The following is a 21,395-nucleotide window of genomic DNA, read 5'->3' on the forward strand; positions in this document are numbered from 1 at the left end:
ATGTTCTTTTTAGGCATCCAACTAACTTTTCTACTTACAAAGAAAAAAAATCTCTACAGGTTGTCAAAACCTATTTGGCAAGCTGGATTGTGCTTGAGCTCCTCTCCAAATCCAAGAGTGCACTGGGAGAGATTAACATCTGCCATGACCCAGAAGTATTTCATTTCAGTTCTCTCTCTTTAATGATTTCTTTCTTTAAGAACCCCCTTGAAATGCCAACTTGCACCGCTCTTCTAACTGTATTGCTTCTGTGGGTGATGGAATGAAGTTCTGGGCATGACAGATTTTTTATTTTTATTTTTTTCCCGTCCTGCTGAGTTTGTACCAACTTTGAAGGCCAGACGGCTGTGTGAGAACCTGGTCTCTGCATGCTTCCTGCATGGCAGGAAACTGCAAAAATTTGTTAGACTTTATTCCTGTAGGGTTTCTAGGCCTGTGCAGCCCCCTGTAGCCATCTAAAGGCATCAAACAGCAGCAGACAAAACACTTCTGTTCCCCAGATCGAACTAGTTAACAGAAAACTCAGCATGCCTTACCTGGAACGAGATTCCTAGCAAAGACTTGGTAGTTTGCTTTGCTTCATATTCTTCCTTGGAGCCAACAAACAGTCCTGACAGTATGGAATAACCATGTCTAAGATGCTTCTTGCACGTTAGGGTGAAGAGGGCTGCAAAGACTGATCAAAAGCAGTGATAGAGGCTGCTTGGTGCAGCGTGTGGAACTGTGGCCCGGGTGTTGTTCAGCAGGATGTAGCCCTTCACCATTCCCTGATACAAAGAGCTGGTTGTCTGCTACCAGCAGATGGTTTGCCCTGAAACCTGCAAGAAGCAAGACCAGAGGCTATCAAGCCTTGCTCCAAGCTCCAACAGCAGTCTGCATGTCTCATCGTGCGTTGGCAGTAGGCTTACACGACTTTTATCTTTGCCGTATGTGTAGGGAGTGTGCTCTGGCTGTGCCCTTGAATGGCAAAAAAGAAGGATGAGAACCAGATAGAGAAGGTCAAAATGTTCTTCTGGACTTCCATCAGTGCCTGGCTTTTCACTTTATCAAATGTCACCTTGACTTTGAAAAGCTTCATCTAGTATATGTAGTGCAAGTCTTCATGTCTGCTTGGAAGCTCATGATCCTGAAGCCTTGCCAAAAGGCATTTTTGCTGACAGAGTCAGGGTTTCACAGGGCTATTTACTATGTAGGTGTTTGAAGAGATGGCCAAGCAGAGCTGGAGAGAAGAAAATAGCTGAGAGAAGAGTCTGAGCTGTGGGACACAGACATCCACCCTTGGGCAATATCAAGATCAAAAGTCTGGAGCCCTGGGAGTTTGGGTCCTGAGGTGATACTGCATCTAGTGGGACTGGAGATGATAAATAGCAATGCAATGCTTCTTTCAAATCTCCTGAAGCAAGACAAATCGACCTGGGAGCTGTGCTCTCTGGTACAGCCTGATAGCTGGCTGTTTCACCAGTCTGGCAGGAATGGGTCTGTAAATGCTGCATTTGCATGACCAGTGCTCTTCTGCTAGAAAGAAGCACATAGCTGAGTGCTGTTCTGATGAGTAGGGGATCCATGGCATGGCTGAAGATGCTTGCTGTCCTTAAAGGATTTGTTGGGGTGATGGCATGTGGTATATGTGGCAAAAGGTGGTGAAATTGAGAGTTCCCAGGAAAGCCCATATATATGTGCTTCTTGAGGGCTACAGTACCTGGCACGTTGGCTCATCAGTGTATGGAGACTGCTTCTTGTAGAGGGGCAATGAACTTCTCTCGTGCTCTAGAGCCTGCTGGCCTCCATGCGTGCACACACCCTGTCTCTCTTCTTTCCTCTCTTTAGGATTTCTGAGAGTGTAATTTGCAGCATCTGAGTGCAATTCAACTGCTGTCCTTGTTCAGTGGAGGAAAAAAGCGAGGAACAGAGGCCATATGGCTCATATAAATTGTCTCAAAACACCAGTGCAGGGAAATGTCCTTGCATTTTAAGTAGCGAGAGAAAATTGGAAAGCATCCTGGCATCAGTACCTAGATGAAGTGTGGCTTTTTGCAGTACAGGAGAGCTACAGGCCCCACAATGGCTGACACCTGGTGCTCCTCCAAAAACAATGTCTCTTTGGTATCATCCTTCCCCTTCCTCCCCCCCATGTGCTTTAATTCATCACTAGAAATGCTCTTCTGCCTAATTCCTTCTACCTTCTATTACCTAAATGTCACCAGTCATCCCCACTTTTCACTGTGCTAAATGTCTTTTCCCATCAGGGCGCTAACCAAAAGCCCCTTCTTCTAGCAGGCATTTAATCAATTAGTTTCTTTTCAGGGGCTCTTCCAAAGTTAACTATTCAGCCTCCGTGTCTGTTTCTGTCCATCTGGAGCCCTATCAGGAGAGCACGAGGATGTTGGCAGCAGTGTGCTGGGCATTGAAGGCACCCAGACCTCACTTGATGTCTATCAGTTTAAAAGGGTCTTGTCCTGATGGGAGCAAGAATTATCTGACACCCAGGTCTGAATCATGAGATGGGGGCTCTGCAACTCGTTCGTGTTAATAAGTTAAGCACATCAGATGGTTTTATAAACAGGCGTCTGGTGTCTTTGGTCTTGATTTATTCTTCTTTCATCGATCTAGCTGTGTTCTGTCTTCAGTGCCAATGGATTTGTCTTCTCTTTCTGATGGTTAGTGTTCTGCCCGTGCTGAGGATGAGCTGAAACAAGGGTGAGAGGTAGAAACTTCGGACCAACTCTAATATGAAAATGAGGAACTTCATCCAGTAGGTCACCAGCTTCTACTGCTGTTTGTGCCTTTGAAGTATTCTCCCAGATGGTTCTGTTTGCATGGTGCTGGGAGTGGAGGCAATTTGTCTTTGGGTTTGGGATCCGAAGAAGGTGCTCTTCATGATGTTGAATGATATTTGATTTTAGGCATAGTCCTTAATTCCTAATCCTAATTTAGTCCTTAATTCCTGGTCTCCTAATTCCTTAGGTGAAAAATTAGGCTCATCATGATGATCTTTGATGTCAAATTGTAAGTAAATCACCCCCAAAATTAATAACATTAAGAACTTATTTCAGCTTTATCTGTCTTCCTTGGAAACGGCATGAAGCCTAGAAATTCACCTCCTATTACTGTGGCCAAAAGAGAAGAAAGAAAACAAATCGGGGCTAAACCTGTGGAAATTGTCCAAGCATGTCGGAGGCAAGAACGGCTCCTGATTTCAGAGCTGGAGGCTACAAATAGCATGGAAATAAATGCTTTTGGCAAGCCACCCAGACAGCTGGTTTTCGGCATGTCTCGACAGCACTGTCTCAACATCTGTCTGCGTGCTGCGAAGCACGTGGGGCTTGCATGCCGTCGACCTCCTTCCTTCTTGGCAGGCAGCAGCTGTCTCGGCGCCGCGCACAGGCACGGTGCAGGGAAGAGCATTTTTGGGCAGCGCTGACTCATGGGCTTTGCACAAGTTCAGAATGGAAAAATACCCATTGTTGGGACATAGTGCTTTGGGGAGCCAGTGTTTAATTGTGCTTAGGATCTGCCTTTTGGGGCGTTGCAGGGGAATATTTTGCCTTGGCAGGGAGGACACCATAGCGGTCCCAGGAAAATTCTAGCAAATGCATCCTTGCACATGTGGGGTGTTGTTTTTTTATCACCCCTTAAAGGTGAAGCCTCCAACATACTGGCATTTCTGGGGTGCTGTTTTTGTCATCTTATAATATCAACTATTGATAAAACCAATGGTGAAGATTTGCTCCATCACTGGGGGTGTTCAAGGCCAGGTTGGATGGTGCCTTGGCCAACTTGATCTAGTGGGTGGCATCCTTGCCCATGGCAGGGGTTTGGAGTTGGGTGATCTTTAAGGTTCCTTCCAACCCAAGCCATTCTATGACTTTTGGTTGGAACTGTGGCTTACTGAGAGCCTTGTTGAGCTAATGAAGATCTGGTGATTTTTATTATTTATTTATTTTTTATTGCTATATTTTGTTTGTTTTAGGTGTGTTGGAGGGCCTTTCTTTCATTTTAAACTTGGATACCAAAACGTTGCAGCCACCTAATTGGGATGGCTTTGGTTTTTAAGGGCTCAGACTGAAATGGTTCAGTTTGTACTGCTTGTGCTGCTGAAATCAGTACATCTTTGCTGTCTGCTTTATGCACCCCCACCTGTTAGATATGGCCAAGTAACCTGTCCACTGCTCCAACTAATAGCAACAATCACGATTTGTGTCTTCTGTCAGGCCTGGAGAAAGGCTTGAGTTCATTGAAACCATTCTATATGATTAGGTAGTCTTTCATTAAATCAATCTTCAGTGCTAGCATGTGATGCAAGATTAGACCTCATGATTGCTGTATGCCTAGTAATTAAATCTCTAATGGCTTTTTGCTTAAAATCCTATCCTGTTGTCCAAGACAATCTTTTTTTTTTTTCTTTATTTTACTCCTTCACTACTTTTCAGTCTAGCTGAGATGTTTCCAGAAATGCTGGATGTGGATGTTCTCTAAAATACCTTGAATTCCTGGGGATTAAAGATGCATATTTTTAAAACAGTATTGTTACTGCTTCCTAGTGAGCTGGCATAGTGGGACCTAATCCTGAAAACCAAAGTACTGACAGATCCCAGGCTTAGTCCCACAAAGGGAACTTCCAAAAAGCATCTTTTTATAGCAGGAAAAACTCCAATTCTCAGCTATTGTTGTAATCATGCCTTACTTTTTAGTCCAGTTATTGGCTTATGAGGAGATGAAAGGGAAGGGAGAATTCAAAATGAATTTTAAAATGATGGAAATGGATGAAAAATATCCTTAAAGCTTGCTGTAGCTGCAGGTGCGGTTTGGAACAAATTTAATTTTTGGGTGCAAGCTTCTTTGTTAGCCTCTCTAACATGCAAATGATACGGTGATTTATTTACTTATGTTTTAAGTCCTGGCAAGCTGGCTGTTAGAGGGAAAAAGGAGTGTAGTGATGTCCAACTGGCCGTGCTGTTACCTAGCATACTTTCCCAGTATTTGTTAAGGAAGGTCCAAAGCTCCTGACTTCAGAGCTCCATTTGAAAGCACTTGCAATTGACTTCTGAGCACAAAAATAGTCAAAAATAAGTTCATTCATGGGCAATTTTCTAGAAATTACCTCCTGCGTCTCCTAGCAGGAAAATATGAATAGCAGGCTGATTTTTTTGCAAGGGATGAGCCAATCAAACCAATTGCAAAGAAACTCTTAGAAACTTTGCACGGGGGCTGTCCGTGGCTTTCAGGGGATGTTGGCATGGTTTGTAGGATGGATTTTGGGGTGAAATCATTGCCTCGTGCCCCAGGGCTTCCTTCATTTCAATGTTGGCTTCTTAAGAAACGTATTGTGTCCAGTTGCTGTGGCTGGATTTGGGTTTTAGATGTAATTTACTTGACTGTGTTGTACAAGGAGGAGAGCCAAAAAACAAACTGGAGGGAGAGAGGGTAATGCAAGCAGAAAGATTATGTATTTATTTATTGCAGTTTTGCTGTAAAACACTAAATCAGCACTAAGCAAAAAACATCTTGCGCCAGCAATTGTCCCATTTAGACATCTCTGTACTAAACAGTCTGACTTATTTATATATATTTTTTTTACCTCCATCTTTCTTGGAAAAAGACAGATGCAGGCAGGGATGATGGAAATATCTGTTACTGATTCTCCCTGTTCACAACAAGCTCACGCTGTAGGGAGTGTGAACTTGATTAAGAGCACTGTGGTGTGACAGAGGCTATCTGTAACACCTGCTATCATGGGGCACGGCATTGAGGAGGGCACTTCTGCTGCCATCCGTGCTGCTTGCTGATTCAGAGCAGCCAGGGATGTTCACCCATCTGTGACGCTCTTCAGGATGACGCTCTTCACGTCTAGTGGTGTCGTGATGAAGGTGACGTTGCAGCTCCAAAGCGTGCATTTTGATGGCCGGATCTGAAGTGCCAGCCTATTTGTGGAATAATTTCGAGCACTGCTTCCTCTGCACAGCTGCAAAACTCAATGTGAATCAGCATGAAGTTTAGTGAGTTCATCTAACTTGCCTTTGGGGGTCAAGTTCCTGGGAAAGGAATGGATAAGCCTCATATCTAACCAGCTGCATGCAGCCCTGATAGGGTTCAGCTAAGTTTTGTCCCTCTTAACAAGCAAAGTTTGATCTGCAAGCTCTGTAGGGGCAGGAGTGGAATATTCCACTCAGGGGCTGGGATCTTCTCTCCGTGGGGTCAGGACCTGTGGCATCTTTTTGAGCACTGAGGATGGGACAGCCATGGTGCACCAAATCTTGAAACTCAGTCTCGGTTTTTAGCTCACTGCAATCTGTTTTATAGCACTGCCTTTAAGATGTATGAATGTCACTGCTATCTTTATGTGGCCAAAATTATCCAGGCTGACAAACTGAAATCCTATCCCCAAGATACTGCCTTTTTTTTTCTTTCTCTCTCTTTTTTTTTTTTTTCTTTTTTCTACGTATCTTTCATCTATCTCATCTATTGCTTCTATATGCAGTCTTGGCTCTGCTCTAACTAACGTTTCCCCAGTCTGATGAGGAGGGTGATGAAGGCTTGTGTGTACTGACTTGCTTCCTCAGATCTGTTTTGCTCGGTTTCCTTCCAATAATGCCTCCAGCAGTGCAGGCTGTGACTTCCCCACCATTCAGGTTAAAGCTTCCTCTGCGTCTCCAGCCAGCTGCAACCTAGGAGGGCTGGTGCCCAACTGATCCTGGCCCTAAAAAAAAGACAAAATACACTTCAGAGGCAACAACAGCCAGTGTCCTTTCTGCATGAGGACTGCTGTGCCAGAATTTGATGTTTAGCTAAGACGTAAGACCTTGGCCAGGTCTTATTAGAGGGAGAATATGTTCTGGCCAGGCTTGCTTGCCCTCTTTAGCCCTGCTTTGTGCAACATGAGCTCTTAATTGCATAGGGGGGTGACAGCAGTGTCATTCCTCTTTGTCCTACCCTTGTTGAAGGCTTTAACATTGATTGCTTAGTGGAGGTAGTTCAACCTGTCCTCTCCAGTCTCCCTTAGCCCAAGAGATGATTTATAACTCAGTACACTTTGCTTTTCTGTTCCTGGTACATTCACATCCCTGATGAGGATGCTCAGAAGGGCGTGGGCTTGGTGGCTGCTTGATGTGGTGTCACCTCCTGAGCTGGGACTTGGGTTGCATCCATTCATCAACCCTTCGTGACTTGGGCTGGTGGTCTCCCATCGCCCTTCAGCTTCTTTTCCTCAGCTGCTTATGGTTTGAACGCTGCCTGCTTTGTTTCCTTGTGGCTGCTGCAGTCTGAGAGCAAACATCGAGCACTGCTCTGCGCCCAGCGGATCACCTTGCAGTGCTCACCCGGAGGAAACTCGAGCTACTTCGGGACGAAACCCGAGATGCTCAAAGCAACCCAAGGAGATGGAGCAGGTTTTCCATGGCTGGGATCTTTATGGGGCTGCTGCTCCCTGCTGACAGCTCTGAGCATCGTGCAAAAATGCTGAAAAAAGCTCTCCTAGCCTGACCTGGTGTGACCCAGCACTGGGCTGTGCGAGGGGGTGTGATGGGGGTGATGCCTCTCGCCTTCTCCTAGACAACTCAGGTATTGATCAGGAGCCTTTTCGGGGAAGATAACACGCCTCCGTGTTGCTTTTTGTTGAACAAACAGAAAAATGAACCAATATTGATGTGCGGTTTGAGCCAGGGGAATTCAGCAGAGAGATGCTGTATCTATATAAAGGTTGTGTTGCTCCTGTTTCAGAACAGAGTGTGTGGTTGGGTTATTTTACCCCAAAGCTTTGCTGACCTGGGTGTTTAAATTGCTCAGTTCACAAGAAAACGAATGCTCCTTATATATGTTTATATATGTTATATATAAGTTTAAATAGAAGTTTATTGTGCAATTTACTTGCATGGTGCATTTAGGTCTTTATTTATAAAATGATTCATCTTTCCCAATTCCTCAAGAAATGTTGAAAAACATGGATTGTGAATGCTCATTGTCTCTTGTAAATTGGTGGAAATTTACTGTTCCTGATGGTGGCAGGGATGGGTGGGGAAAAATAGGATGTTAGAGGTGCTCTAAACCTGAAAGCAAAATTGGAAAATAAGAAAATGATTTTTCAAAATAGAGCTATTTTGATGTGTGTGATGTGCACATTTCAGTGCAGCCTGTCAGGTTTTTCTTTTTTCCTGGTCTGCCTCTTGTTGGTTTATGGACATTTTTTGGGCTAGCTATGCTGTACTGGTTTTGTAGAAAAACACAGTATGAAGATAAATACTTTATTGTTTTTAACAGATCCTAATTCGGCTGTCATCTGTTTCATTCAAAACAATGGAATTTGAACTACAATTTGTGTCCGTATCTGTGATAGCTATAAAGGACTCATTTTGTAGGTTTAATATTTTTTTTTTTTAGTATTATTGTTGATAAGAACTTACTTGAAAATTTGTTATTAAGAGAAATCAACTGATTTTTAGTTTTAGCAATAGATTGCTTTATTGACTGGGTATATGAGAAAATAAAATGTGTGCTACAGAACCTGTGGTCTGGTTGTTCTCCATGGTATGGATGATACATTGGTTTATGGACTTACGTCTTTCTATGAGGGCATTGTGGTCACTGTTTGCATAGAAAAATAGGAAAATAAAACTATTAAGGTGTTTTTGGTAGCTCTATCTGTGGATAGAGAATTAGCATCAGATTAACAATCACTTTGTGGGTCCTCAACAAGCCAGTCTGGGGACCACACTGGTGAGCAAACATCTCATACACTAATTTTGTGACAGACCTTGGGCTCACTGGGTTTCTGGCGTTGTAGGCAATGATAACTGCACTAACCTCCATCCTGTGTGTGAAAGACCATCAGTGGGATCATCCTCAGGCTTCAGTTCTGTGTGGGGGATGCTGGTCCTCCAGCATAACTGGCCAGCATGTAGTCTGTGAAACAAAGTTGTTTTGGCTCCCTAATTTTTCTATGCCTTCTTCACAGCACTTACTGATGCTGCTTTGTAGACATGCCTACTTTCTGCTAATCTCTCGTTGCTCTTTCTGTCCCAGTTGGCACCAGAAAACACCCTGATGTCCTTCCAGAAGGCAGTGGAGCAGAAGACGTATGGAGTCCAAGCTGATGTCGTACTGAGGTAAGCCCCAGTGTTTCTTGCTCTCAGCATGGATGCTTTGTGGACAGCCCAAACTCTGCTTTTGGGTCTCTTCTATCTGCTATCTGGATGTTACTGCTCTCTCCCATTGAATGGTGAATGTATCATATAACTCCCAGCTGTCTCCACTTACACTGCATGGACACCACAAATTGTTCCACTTAAACGTGACTTCTGCTGGGAGAGGTGCAGAGAGTGAAGACCCAAACTGCCTTCCTCGTGCTGCAGGTCTTCAGGAGGGTTTTACCAGCCTTGCAAAACTGTCACAAGAATTTAGCAGCCCAGGAGTAAAATCCTTCTCCTCCTGCCTTCCTTCGCATGACAACAGTGCTGGGAGAAGGAGGAACCTGGCCATACTGCGCCTGTCAAAGTCTTTCCTTGCAGGCAGATGTTGAGCAGAATTGACAAGGCCAATTTAGACATCATTTAAAGAGGATTATTTCAAGAACCGTGCTTCGTGCCAGGAGTGTGATCCTTGTCTAGTATTATTACTCCTTTTCCTTGTATATTTTACATAAATGTGCAAGAGGGTTAGAAGCGGCATGAAGGGAACTGTGGTGCTTTATCTTGGTGATCCCTCAGTTTGTCTTAGTTCCAGTTATAAACACAAGGGAAACACTGAGCTGATTTATTTTTTTTTCATGACCCGTTTGAAGGTTGATGTTGATGGGAAGATCTTTTTGTCTGGTGGAAGATGGGCTTCTGGAGCCTAATTGTCATGGTGCTTTCTACTTTCCATCGCTGTTTGAGAGCAAATGATGTGAAAACTAAAGGAATTTCTTCCCCTTGGGGTGTGGAATGTCATTGTGGGTGGATGAACGATAAACTGGGATGTATACAATAAAGTTGTTCCTTCAAAAATTCCTTTGTTAACAGTTGTGAAGGAAGAACAGCTTGGCTATCCAGAATCACAGATGAGCACTTAATTTATCTGGTGGCCAAATAGGTTGCTTCCCTTAGCCCTGGCCAAGGAGAAGGTTGGACTCTGGGAGGAAGAGATCTTGAAAAGCTCCAAGAGCTTCCCACGTTGCCACCCATCAGACATCCCAGAGGAGCATCCCAAGTGTCCCACAGCTTAAATAATGCCCTTAATGGCTCAATTTTGTGAGGCCCATTAGGTGACCCAAGCTGCTTTATAAAAAGAGGACCTCAGTGACCTTCAGACCAAAAGCAGAGCTGTCAATACAGCCGGCAGCAATTTTGGGAAGGGTTTGCAGCACACTGCTGTCCTTATCACTTTGAAAGATGCTTCTTGTGCCTGTGGCTTGATGGGCCTCCCATCTTCCACCTCCTCCTCTGTCTCTTACAAAGCTCTGGTTTCTCTCCATTATTTTTAAAAACCAGTGCCTGCTTACACTTCATGGTGAGCCCTGCATGGCACTGAGTAACTCCATAAGTGGAAGGATTAGAGACAGGAGGGAGTGAATGTTAAGCACTCCATCAGATTTCCACGCTGTGTTTAAGGCTTAGCCCTATCTGATGATGCTCTGCTGTAAGACATTGAGACTTGAGCTCCTGTCTCCCTTAAACGCTCCATGCTCTTAATTCTGCAGTTGCTTAGCATCTTTTTTTTAGCTGTAAATACCAAAAACCCTTCTGATTGCAGCAGCATGGTGGTGCTGTGTCAGCATGTTGCTTTGGGTGGAGAGGGGGAGGGAAGCAGTTGGCATAATGCACACTAGAAATAGCAAATGAGATGCAAGTGACCTTTGTGACAAGGGACTTCTGCAGGCAATGGGAAAGCTGAGGCAGCATTTGCTCCATCATCCAAAATCTTTTTTTGTTCTCCTTATAGCTCTGGGGGAGTGCTTGTCCCTTAGTTCATATGGGTTTCGTTTAACTCCATCTCCTTTCCAGATCTTATTTTCTGAATATGAAGATGGGAATCTTGCTTTGGAAAATGTTGTAGAAGCCTGCATGGCCAGTCAGATATCTTGATATCTGAGTGCAGACAGCTGTCCCCCAGCTGTCCCCCAAACCTTTATTGCTCTGGGTGGTGTCACCACTGATCCAGCCACAGAAAACTGGGCTGAAAAAGAGGTTGAAGAGCATTTTAGGTTTCCCAGAGCAGCTCTTCTGTAATGTCTAGGTGGCTTAAAATAGCATTTGGCTGGTTAGATTCTTCCAAGAGGTGGGCTTTCTTCAAGATGCTTGAACTTAGCTACTCACACGAGCCTGGCTGATTCCTGAAACCTATTTCAAATTGGAAAAGGTTATTTCAGAGCAATTTTGGTAGCTTGGGGCCCTTGAATCATGCTGAAAGTCCATGAACATTAAGTTCCTATATAGTCTGAGAGCCTTACTCATCATCTACTATTAACAATTTGAGAATAGCTTGTGCATGTGTGGATGTGTCTGTGGATACAGGGTATGGGAAACCTCTGACAGCTTTGGAGCTACAGAATTTGCAGGCATTTTTGGTTGATGTGAGCGTTCAGGGTGTCTCCTTTTGGCCAAGCTACGTGAGTCTGGCACTCTAGACATTTCTGAGTCAGAGAAACTTGGGCTGGATGGGGTTATGCCAGCAACTGAATTAATGCAAACATCTAGAAGATATCTAACTGTTTTTCCCCTCTGGTTGCATCTCATTTCAACTGCTTTTGAGGGGGCTGAGGATGTGTTAAGCTGGTCAGGGTCTTCACAATGACTTTGATGTGGTCCTCAAAGCTGTGGGAGAAGCTGGAGTGTGGGGATGGGCATTTCTCTAGGATGATTTAAGGGTTGTTCATCTCCACCTGTAACGAGGCCCTCTGTCTGTCCATACAGCTACGATGGAGTGCCATTTCTGATGCACGACAAGACACTCAGGAGAACAACCAACGTGGAAGAAGTGTTTCCTGAGAGGGCCTACGAGCTCGCCTCCATGTTCAACTGGACTGACCTGGAAAAGCTCAATGCTGGGGAGTGGTTCCTACGGGTGGGTATGGGTCCTGAAGTCATAACTGTGGGATGAAGCACATACCTAAACCCACTTTGAGGTGAAGAACAGCTGCTTGATAGAGTGGTCTGAAGTGCAGCTCAACCAAATCTCCATGAACTATTTAATTCTGTCCTCTATCAAATTAATGCTGTCATTTTCTTTGCTGTTTGGAGCATCTTGGTAGGTAATCAGACCCTATCAAATCCAGGAATCTTTTCACTTGGTGGATTTAAATATATATATTTATATAAATATATATAAATATATATATATATATATATACACACATATATATTAACAGGCCTCTGTGGTGTTTGTGCAGTTAATTTTAGGATGTTGGTCTGCTTGTTCATGTTGCAAGCCACAGAGCCTGGCATCCCACCCTTTGCATTCATAGCCTTTTTGGGGCTGAGGAGAAATTGTATCATCTTTCTGTGCCTCTTCCACCACTTGGAAGGAGGGAACCTAATGCCTGGTTGATACCACACAGAGCGTAAAGATCTCTGATCTGATTATAAGGAAAACAGAAGAGAGCATGCCATACCATTCCTTTTTCCTTCATTTGATTTTGGAGACAGTTGTTCTTGGGGGAAAAAAACAAAACAAAACAAAGCACGTTCAGCTTTCAAAGTCTCAAAGAAGAAACTGCTGTGGGATGGGCTGATCCACCTTTTGGCGTGCAGCCAGCTTGCAGGTGGGGTTTCTTTCTCTAGCCTGCAGCTGTAACCTTCTTGGAGAGCATTAACTGTGGTCTGGAAGGAGGGCTGCAGCCCTCTGGCACGCTTCTGCAAGCTCAGACAAGGCTTTCTGCAGTGCTGTGAGCTCAGATACTGGTTTCATGTCTCTGTTTGAAGCTCCCTGAGTGCTTGCTCAGTGGCAGCCTGAGCCATAGTAGCATCACTGCTGCTCTGATCTGAGCTGGTCTGAAGATGTGTTGGGGGTGCCCATGTATTATAGCTGCATGTGCTGTTTCACAGAAGCTTGCTGGAGTGGCAATGCTGTGAAAATACCTCTTGTCACATGAGAAGGACCAAGATAGCAGCTGGAAGGCTGCTTTCAGGGGTGTCCTTTGAGCCATAATCATTCCTGAATGTCCATACGTCAGAAGGATCCATCTTCTCCAACATCCCATAGCTCCTCTCTGATCCTCTTAGTTATTTAAAAAAGGTGCTTCTTTTTATTTTTGGATTCTGAAGGATCTTTGGTGAACACACAGTGTGGGAAAGTACATTTTCAGCTTACTCCTTGCCCTAAAACTCTTCTCTTCTCCTGGAAAAGAAGGGTGAGGAAAAATAGGGTGACATGCCCAGCTTGCCTTGCTTTCATTAAGACTATGTGACTTACCCGTGGGTGAGGAAACTGAGGCACAGAGAAATGCTCAAGCAGGATGGGCAATGAGTGTAGCTATCAGCATCCCCTGCTGTGGCCACAGTGGGATGGAAAAGGAGCTTCTCCTGGAGATGGAGACTCCGTGCTTCGTGGTGGTAACGCTGGGATGTGCTTTGCTTTCAGAACGATCCTTTCTGGACGGCTGGGTCTCTCTCGAGGTCTGACTACTTGGAAGCTGCCAACCAGTCGGTCTGCAAGCTGGCAGATATGCTGGAGGTGATCAAGGATAACACCTCGCTCATCCTGAACTTTCGGGACCTGCCCCCGGCCCATCCCTACTACAGCACTTACATCAACATCACCCTGAAAACCATCCTGGCGTCAGGAATTCGGCAACAGGCTGTGAGTACTGCGGGGTTGGTGATGGTTTCAAAATTGTACTCGTTATGGGTTCCCTGCAGCCTTGAGTGCCTCATTTGATCCGTTTGGATGCTTTGTAATTCTATTTGGTGCCAGGAAATTGTATTGGGGAAGACATTACCTCCAGGCCAGTGGTCCCAGAGATGGTGGTAAGCATGGACCTTCGAAAGCCTGGTACCTGCTGATGCAGCAAAATGCCCTGGTAGCAAGGAGACTTAAAAATCTTGGGCTGTACTACTGGTAGGATAGCTGGGAGAAGGAGAGATGTGATTATTCCCATTACTCAGAAATCATGTGTCCAGTGTGGGGCTTCCACAAGGCAGATGTTGATAAACTGGGGTCTGTCCTGCAGAGGCCACTGGACTGGCTAGGAGGCTGGATGTTTGTGTAGGGGCTGAGTGAACTGGATCTCTTCATCCTGGAAGAAAAAATAAAAAGGTTTTGGGAAGGCCTACTAGCAGCTCTCCAGAACCATCAAGAAAATTGCTGAGAAGTTGGACCCAAACTCCTCCCTCAGCTCCATGTCTGGAGAATGGGAGGTGGTGGTTGTAAATTAAACCAGGGGAAGTTCCTGCTGGATGTAAATAAACTAGTTTTCCCTGCGATGGCAGGGAAGTGTAGAGACAGGGACCCAGAGAGATCGAGGAGGCCCCCAGGCAGACGTGGACTGCTTCAGAGCTGTGTCCTGAGGCTGGTGAGGGAGGTAGCTTGAGTATTTCCTCTGTGCCAGTTAGGTGCATCTGCACGAACAGGCAAGTTCAGCACTGACTTGTGCAATGATGGGTCCAGCTACTTTTAATTTCCGTCTGTTTTTTAATATCCAACACTGCCCCACAACGTCTAGTTAACTCTGGTCACAGTGGCAGCATTACCCACCACCCAACTTTGCTAGACCGAGGGGAGGACCACGCTGTCTTCCCCTTGAATATTGCACAAAGAGATGGAAGAAAAAACAGTTAAAACATGTATATGAGGTGGTGAAGTCGTGTTTCTCACCCAAATCTGATGGTTCCTTATTGAACCAAATTCTCATGCTGGTCTGATGCTTCAGTAAACGAGTGTTGGTGAGTTATTAAGCATGGGTTAAAGCAAAGCAAGTAGGGCACGGCACGAGCCATAAAACTGGCCTTCTTGGCTCCAGTATCCCCTTTACATCGTGCCCTGGGTTGGGGGTTGGAATAGATGTAGCCCTGATAAACGAGGGTGAATGAAACTGGTCTCAAACATGGGACCATGGAAGGTTTCTCCTGTGTGTCCTGTCTTGTGCTGTCAGTTTTAGCCTCTGTGCTAAAAAGGGGAGGCAGGTTTTTAGGGGTACACCATAGTCATGAGCCCTTGGCTTGATCTCTTTGTACTTCAACCCTTTTTTCCTCCAAAGCTGTATGTTCCAGTCCTCTGGACTTGCCAGCTGTCCTGAAATGCATTTATACAGAGATGTGGGAGGCTGTATGCGTCTTCTAGACAATTTATACGACAAATAAAGCAAAGTCTCTTGTGGTTTTGCTTCTGACTCGGTGTAAACTGGCTGTCAGCAGCCCTGCCTGGTGTTCCTCTCATTTTTGCCATAGCCACCCTCTGTCTGTCTGCCTCTGCAGGTGATGTGGCTGCCGGATGCGGAGCGGCAGCTGGTCAGGCAGATTGCTCCGGGATTCCAGCAGACTTCTGGCCTCAAGCTGGACGCAGAACGCATGAGAGAGAAAGGCATCATGAGGCTCAACCTGCGCTACACCAAGGTCACGAACGAGGATGTCAGGTACGGTCCTCCGTTTGGATGCTCTGACAGCCCGTTTGCACCACAGTGGGTGTCCACAGCTCCTTTCTAACATCGTGCCCTGCACGCATCCCTGGCCCAGCAGCATCTTTCTTGGCAATTCCAGTCCTTGTCTGCATACAGGTATTGTTTCAGATGGACTTGCTGTTAAAAACTTGAGCTGTGCAAGCTTGTCCCTACCCGTTAACCACAAACCAGTCCGTTCCCAGGATCGCACAGCTGACTCATGATGACCAAGTGCACAATGATCCTTTCTGAAACACAAATACACGAACAGTCTGATTCTTATTCCACTGTCATCCTTGGGGAAAAGTGAAGGTGTTCACTTCATTTTCATCCTCATTAGTAGCTGCCCTTTGCTTCTGTGAATCTGCTCCGGAGCTGCTATGACAGAATTTTTGATTAGTCCAACGTCTAAACTTGCTTTTAGAAATTTCTTTCTTACAGAAAATTCACCTGATTTGTTATTTTTTGTCACCTATTTAGACTGGTCAGTTCTCTTATTTAATTAGAGTGGTACACCATGTGCAGCCTTCTTCCTAAGTATATATTTGAGACATGTAATTTTATCTTGTGGCTTGGCCTTTTTCTAAGAAAAAGATAGATTGTAGTAGAGCTTTTTTTCTTATTATTTTTGAGTTTGAATTTATTTCACAAAGAAATATTTGAAAAAAGAAGCATTTTCAGAGGAAATAAGTATTTTTGAAGGAGTTGTCTTATTATATGTTAGGTGCTGGAAGTAGGGAGGAAGAATTGAGCCTGCAGGTCTTTGAGACTGGTCGTATTTGGTGGTCCTGTTTAGTGTAATCTTTCTGTGGCTGCCAGCACTTGGTCTATCTGACCTTAAAATCAAGTCTGTGCTTTACCTCCAGGATAATTCCTGCCTCTTTTCCCCGACTTGTTTGCTTCTTTTCATGGAGAGGACCATTTGCCAACTCTCATCTTCCCCACCTCATAAATCCCAAACTCTCATCAATCATGCCTCAGCTGTCTCCAAAATCAGACCTGCCACCTGAGTGTTTCTGGAACCCTAAAAGCTTTGTGGTGCCTGGTCAAACACCGCTCAAGTCCTGCAGTGCAAGCTGAGTAGGTTCAAAAAGCCCTGGTGTAGCACAGTCTTCTCACCTCAACGTTGCTGTGACCACACTTGAGACTTCCCTAGCCTCCAGAGCAGCTTGATCGTGTGAGCTTTGCCTTGTCCACATCCTGTACAGCTGCTTTCTTCCTCAAAGTGCTTTGGTAGTTATTAAATTGCAAAAGTTAATCTCTGTGCTGTCCATGCCAGGGAGACTAGTGATGTTTCTGCTTTGTGGGTAAGAAAACAGCAATTTATGCAAATTGTAGGGGTAAAAAAGGTCCAATATTTGCTCTTGGTTCACTGCTGATGGCTCCTGTACCCCAGCTTTAAGTTTCTAGCCTCTTACACAAAATGACCTCTGGAGACTGGAAGCTGTAACCTCGCAACTGTCCCCAAAACAAGGGCATAGGAGCTGTAGGAATTGATGCTGCAAACCCAGTCAGTTTTTAATTAAGTAGATTGCCTTCGAAGCGTGACAGGCATCTGAGCCAGATGTTAATTGTACATCAACATGATGAGGTGGTGGTTAGAGAAACATGGTGCATCTATCTTTCACGAGGATGTGTCTGAAATGGGCTGTGGCCTTGGGCAGATAGTGGCTGCGGCCTTGGGCAGAGGATAAGAAAGCTTTCAAGTTCAAACCACTCGATTGCAATGCCCTTGGGTTGCTTATGAGGTGACTGTGCCCTATTAAAAACCCATTTCATGCACTTCTAACCCAATAAATCTGGATTTCAGCAGAGCAGCTGGTGTGGGAGCTCTCCTCTTTGAGCTGAGGGTCTGATGCTCGCAAGACTCACCCCTCGCCCCATCTGTCTCCTGGCAGGGACTACACCACGGCGAACCTGAGTGTGAATCTCTACACTGTGAACGAGCCCTGGCTGTACTCCATCCTCTGGTGCACTGGTGTCCAGTCGGTCACCTCCGACAGCTCCCACATCCTTCGCAAGGTGCCTTTTCCCATCTGGCTGATGGTAAGCACGAAGGCCAGGAAGGTGCTGGGAGCCTCTGGAGGGAGGGGACACCGTGGAGGGGTGGCCATGAAACACAGCATCCATACAGCTGGGGGGTTTCTCCAAGAAGGGTTCAATGTGCTGTTGAGGTTTTTCACCCTCTGTATGCCTGAGACCTGCAAAGGGAAAGGATTAAAGCACCTCTTGCACAACCCCTTCCTTCAGGTGGCCTCACTTCTCCCCATGCAGGGTTTGGAGTCCTTGGAGAACACAACACACATCCTGTTTAATCCACTCACCTTTTCCATATTCCTCCAATGGGGAAAAAAAAAAATAATCCAGACCTGCTGCTAGATATGCAGAAGCAGCAAACATGGCTTTGTGTTTTAGGCAAGATGTAGAACTAGGTTTTTCACTGCTTTTAATACCAGACGCGGACAGGTTTACCTCTGGCTATTGCCAGATACCCATCACGTAGCCAACAAACCCTCTGAAATCTCTGCCGGCACTTTGGTTCTCTGAGTCAAACAGAAATATTTGTGCTGGAGCAGAGGGAAAATATCTACATCAAAACATTCCCAAAGCACGAGCTCAGCTATGGAGGCATACATGCATGCGATGGGGCTCTTTTTTTGATAACAGATCCTGATGGGGGTAGGACAGGAGACAGCTGTTTTGCCCACTGTTCTGGCAGATCCCTTGGGAAAAGGGAGGTAAGATGAGCACAAGAAGAAGTTAACAGGCTTTAGTGAGTTATCCACATCTTTAGTGGGAGGTAGGAGCTTAAGGTTATGAACATCTGTGCACAGTGTCCTTAGCCTTAGCTTAACCTTCTGCTTGTGTCTGACTACACAAATTCACACTGGTGTGCGCTGGAAAATTGAAAAAGGTCACCAGTCTGAGGCTGCTGGAAGAAGAGATTATCATTGTCTAAACGCTGCTGCGGCAAACATCTGTCCTCTGCTACAGCTGGCAGGAGCTGTGAGCACATCACTGGCAGCTTTTTGCTGCAAAAGCCTCATTGTCAGAGATGAAATGCAGCTGGTGTAGCTGGAGCCCTCCTCAAAGGGCTCTGCCATTTGCTGTATTTCCAAGTGAGCCCTCTGCTGTGAGCACATACCCCTAAATCCTCTGACATGCTGTAGAGGAGGCGTTTGAAAAGCTCAAGCCTGGGGTTCAGACCCCAGCTCGATATTCTCAAAGTGGGTGCCCAGTAGGGTGGCACTCCCTGCTTTTTTGGGGATTCTCCCTCAGATTTGAGCTGCCCTCTGGCTGGTTACGCTGAATTGATGAAGATTTTGAAGGGTTGCAAATGGGAGGCTTTCAGGAATAGGTCTTAAGCTGAGTAAAGACTATTTAAAAAAAAAATTAAATATATGGACCCCAAAGGAAGAGTCCTGCCCCAAAATTGTCAACTGTGGGTGACACAGAAAATTCCTGAGCAGATCTTAGTGTGGATGAGGCAGCACAATGAGTTGTCTCTGCATGATAGATGTCTGCTGGCCCATGCTCCCCTCTAAAGAGGTGAGAGCATGTCTTGAGTGCATGTCTTTAAACAATAAAAGTAAGTAATTCAAAAAAAAAAAAAAAAGACAAAATCAAAAAACACCACTTTTCTGTTTTTGACCATATTGAAATTCCAATTTCAATAAACCTGCTCATAAAACCTTGTTTTGGTATCAAATCCTGCTAGCTGTGAGCCTTCTGCAGGACTTTACAGGTATTGCAGATTTTTATTTTTATTTTACTTTTTAAATCATCAACATAGGGTCCTAGAGTTTGCCCAGAAAGTCATGTCTACAAATTGCTTGGGATATATCATCCAACCTTTGACCCACAAAATAACCTGATGTTTGTATCTTCAGTCGTGAAATGCTGTTGCTTGGATAAATTAAAAATTTAAATGCGTAGGTTTTCTTCTAACCTAGAAGACTCCTGAGTTATCCTTCAAAACAATTATAATGGCATTCTTCTGCCAAGAAAATGTGAAATATCAATTTTGCATCTGTTGTTTTAGCAAATGCAGCAAATGTAACATTACAGAGAGATCTTCGTGCAATGTCTACACCCTGCCAAATGTCACCTTTCTGTAATTAAGCTGGGAAACACAAGGATTAAATCTCCATCAGAAGCTTTGGCTAATTAAAGAATTGCCCTGCCAGCTCTGCAGTACATTTTCACAGAGTTACTCAAAGATAAAGAGGTGGTGACCAGAAATCAAGTTGTTCTCTGCTGGGAGAGGGAGGCAGCAGAACTGATGGCTCCCAACTGGTGTTGCCCATGTCACCCTACTGTTGCATGAGCTCCTCTTTTTGCATTATGTATTTTATTCCTCTAATGAAACATTACTTGTATGTGTTAATGATGGTTGTGATGGATCTGCCTGGTAAGAAACCAGCATCCTGGTTGGAGCCATGTTGTTCAGGCTTGGTCTGGCAAAGCAGAAGTTTGTTGGCCTATTACCTCACCTAGGGGTACAGCTGAGATAGGAAACTCAACTCCAGCCCACAAAGCTCTGAGAACACATCAGCACGTGAAAAGAGGCAGAGATTAAAATTGTTCCTTTTTGTGATTCTTCCTGATAACATCACTTTGGGTCATAGGCAAACATTAGAAATGTCATAAACTTTGTGATTTATACGTGACTCCTTCATCTCTGTGCTTTTCTTTCCGCCCTGGTGGTAACTTTAGCAACGTGTGGTCTCCGTGTGATTATGCCAAACTTTCAGATGTGCTCCTGTTTTTTTTTGTCTTCCAGCCTCCAGACGAGTACCGCCTAATCTGGATCACTTCTGATCTCATTTCATTTATCATAATTGTAGGAGTTTTTATATTCCAGAAGTAAGTAGCATTGTTATGGCTCAACTCTCGTGTATTTGTGGAGTGTGCTTTCATTGAGAGCGTGGGGTGGAGATGGAAGAGAGGGCTGCAGTGCTCCTCAGGCACTTGGATTGCAAATGCAGGAAAACTGTTTATTGAAACTTCCTACAAAGACTGCAAACAATAAGTCATTCCACTCCTGTGATGACACTGAATTGGGTGAAGTCACTGTTTTTAAGAAGAGTGAGACATCTCACAGTAGGAGTGACAGACTCCTCGCTCCTCTCATAAATGCGTGTGGTAGAGAAACCGTAAATGTTTTCTGGGGAAATGGATTTAAATGCTTTAAAGAAAAAAGAGAATATTATGAGATTCCACAGTTTTTATAATGTAGGCTTTTTTTAAATTTTCTTAATTTATTTGGTTTCCACTTGATGAAGAAATGGAAACGTTTTAAAGCAATGTATTAAGTGATGCAAAGCTGTTATGACTGAACAGATCAAATCAGTTGCTTAGCCTGATGCTTTGAGAAAATTCTCCCATTTTTCAAACAAAATAGGGAGCAATGAGTGCATGGCAGAAGCCTCTCGTCAGCCCAGGTCACTGAAAACAAAACGTTTTCAGAGCATAGAGCCCAGGAGCAGGGCTAGCTAAGACACTGATAAGTCAGTAGGAGATAAATCAACTTGCTAATGGCAGAGCTAGCCAAACTACCCTCCTCTTGATTATAAGGGAGGAAACCATGGTCTCCTCCCGGTGATGAGCCTTTTCTCCTAGGAGGCATTTTCGCTGTCAGTGATGACAGTGTAATAACCCTCTCTGGGAAAATGCAAGCTCAGGAGGGGGGAGATGTGCTCCCTCCGGCGAGAACAGCAGCCTTCTCCTGGGAAAATGTGTCATTTTGAAATTGCACCCCTCTCTTCCCTCAGCTTTATAATCTCATCTGCTTTAGCATGCACAAACTACTGTCCTAGAGACATCAAGGGGC

General features: G+C 44.8%; 1 protein-coding gene across 1 annotated transcript in view; it reads left to right on the plus strand.

The window, feature by feature from the left end:
* Positions 1-21,395, plus strand: part of GDPD5 (glycerophosphodiester phosphodiesterase domain containing 5) — a 107,556-nt gene that overhangs the window by 78,838 nt on the left and 7,323 nt on the right. The window contains exons 8-13 of the mRNA XM_084281550.1: positions 9,016-9,098; positions 11,883-12,033; positions 13,549-13,767; positions 15,381-15,538; positions 17,461-17,608; positions 20,346-20,428. Of these exons, the coding sequence (XP_084137676.1) occupies positions 9,016-9,098; positions 11,883-12,033; positions 13,549-13,767; positions 15,381-15,538; positions 17,461-17,608; positions 20,346-20,428 (842 nt within the window). The remainder of the gene's footprint in view (positions 1-9,015; positions 9,099-11,882; positions 12,034-13,548; positions 13,768-15,380; positions 15,539-17,460; positions 17,609-20,345; positions 20,429-21,395) is intronic.

Source organism: Netta rufina, assembly GCF_964035555.1.
Source record: "Netta rufina genome assembly, chromosome: 1".
Lineage (NCBI taxonomy): Eukaryota > Metazoa > Chordata > Aves > Anseriformes > Anatidae > Netta > Netta rufina.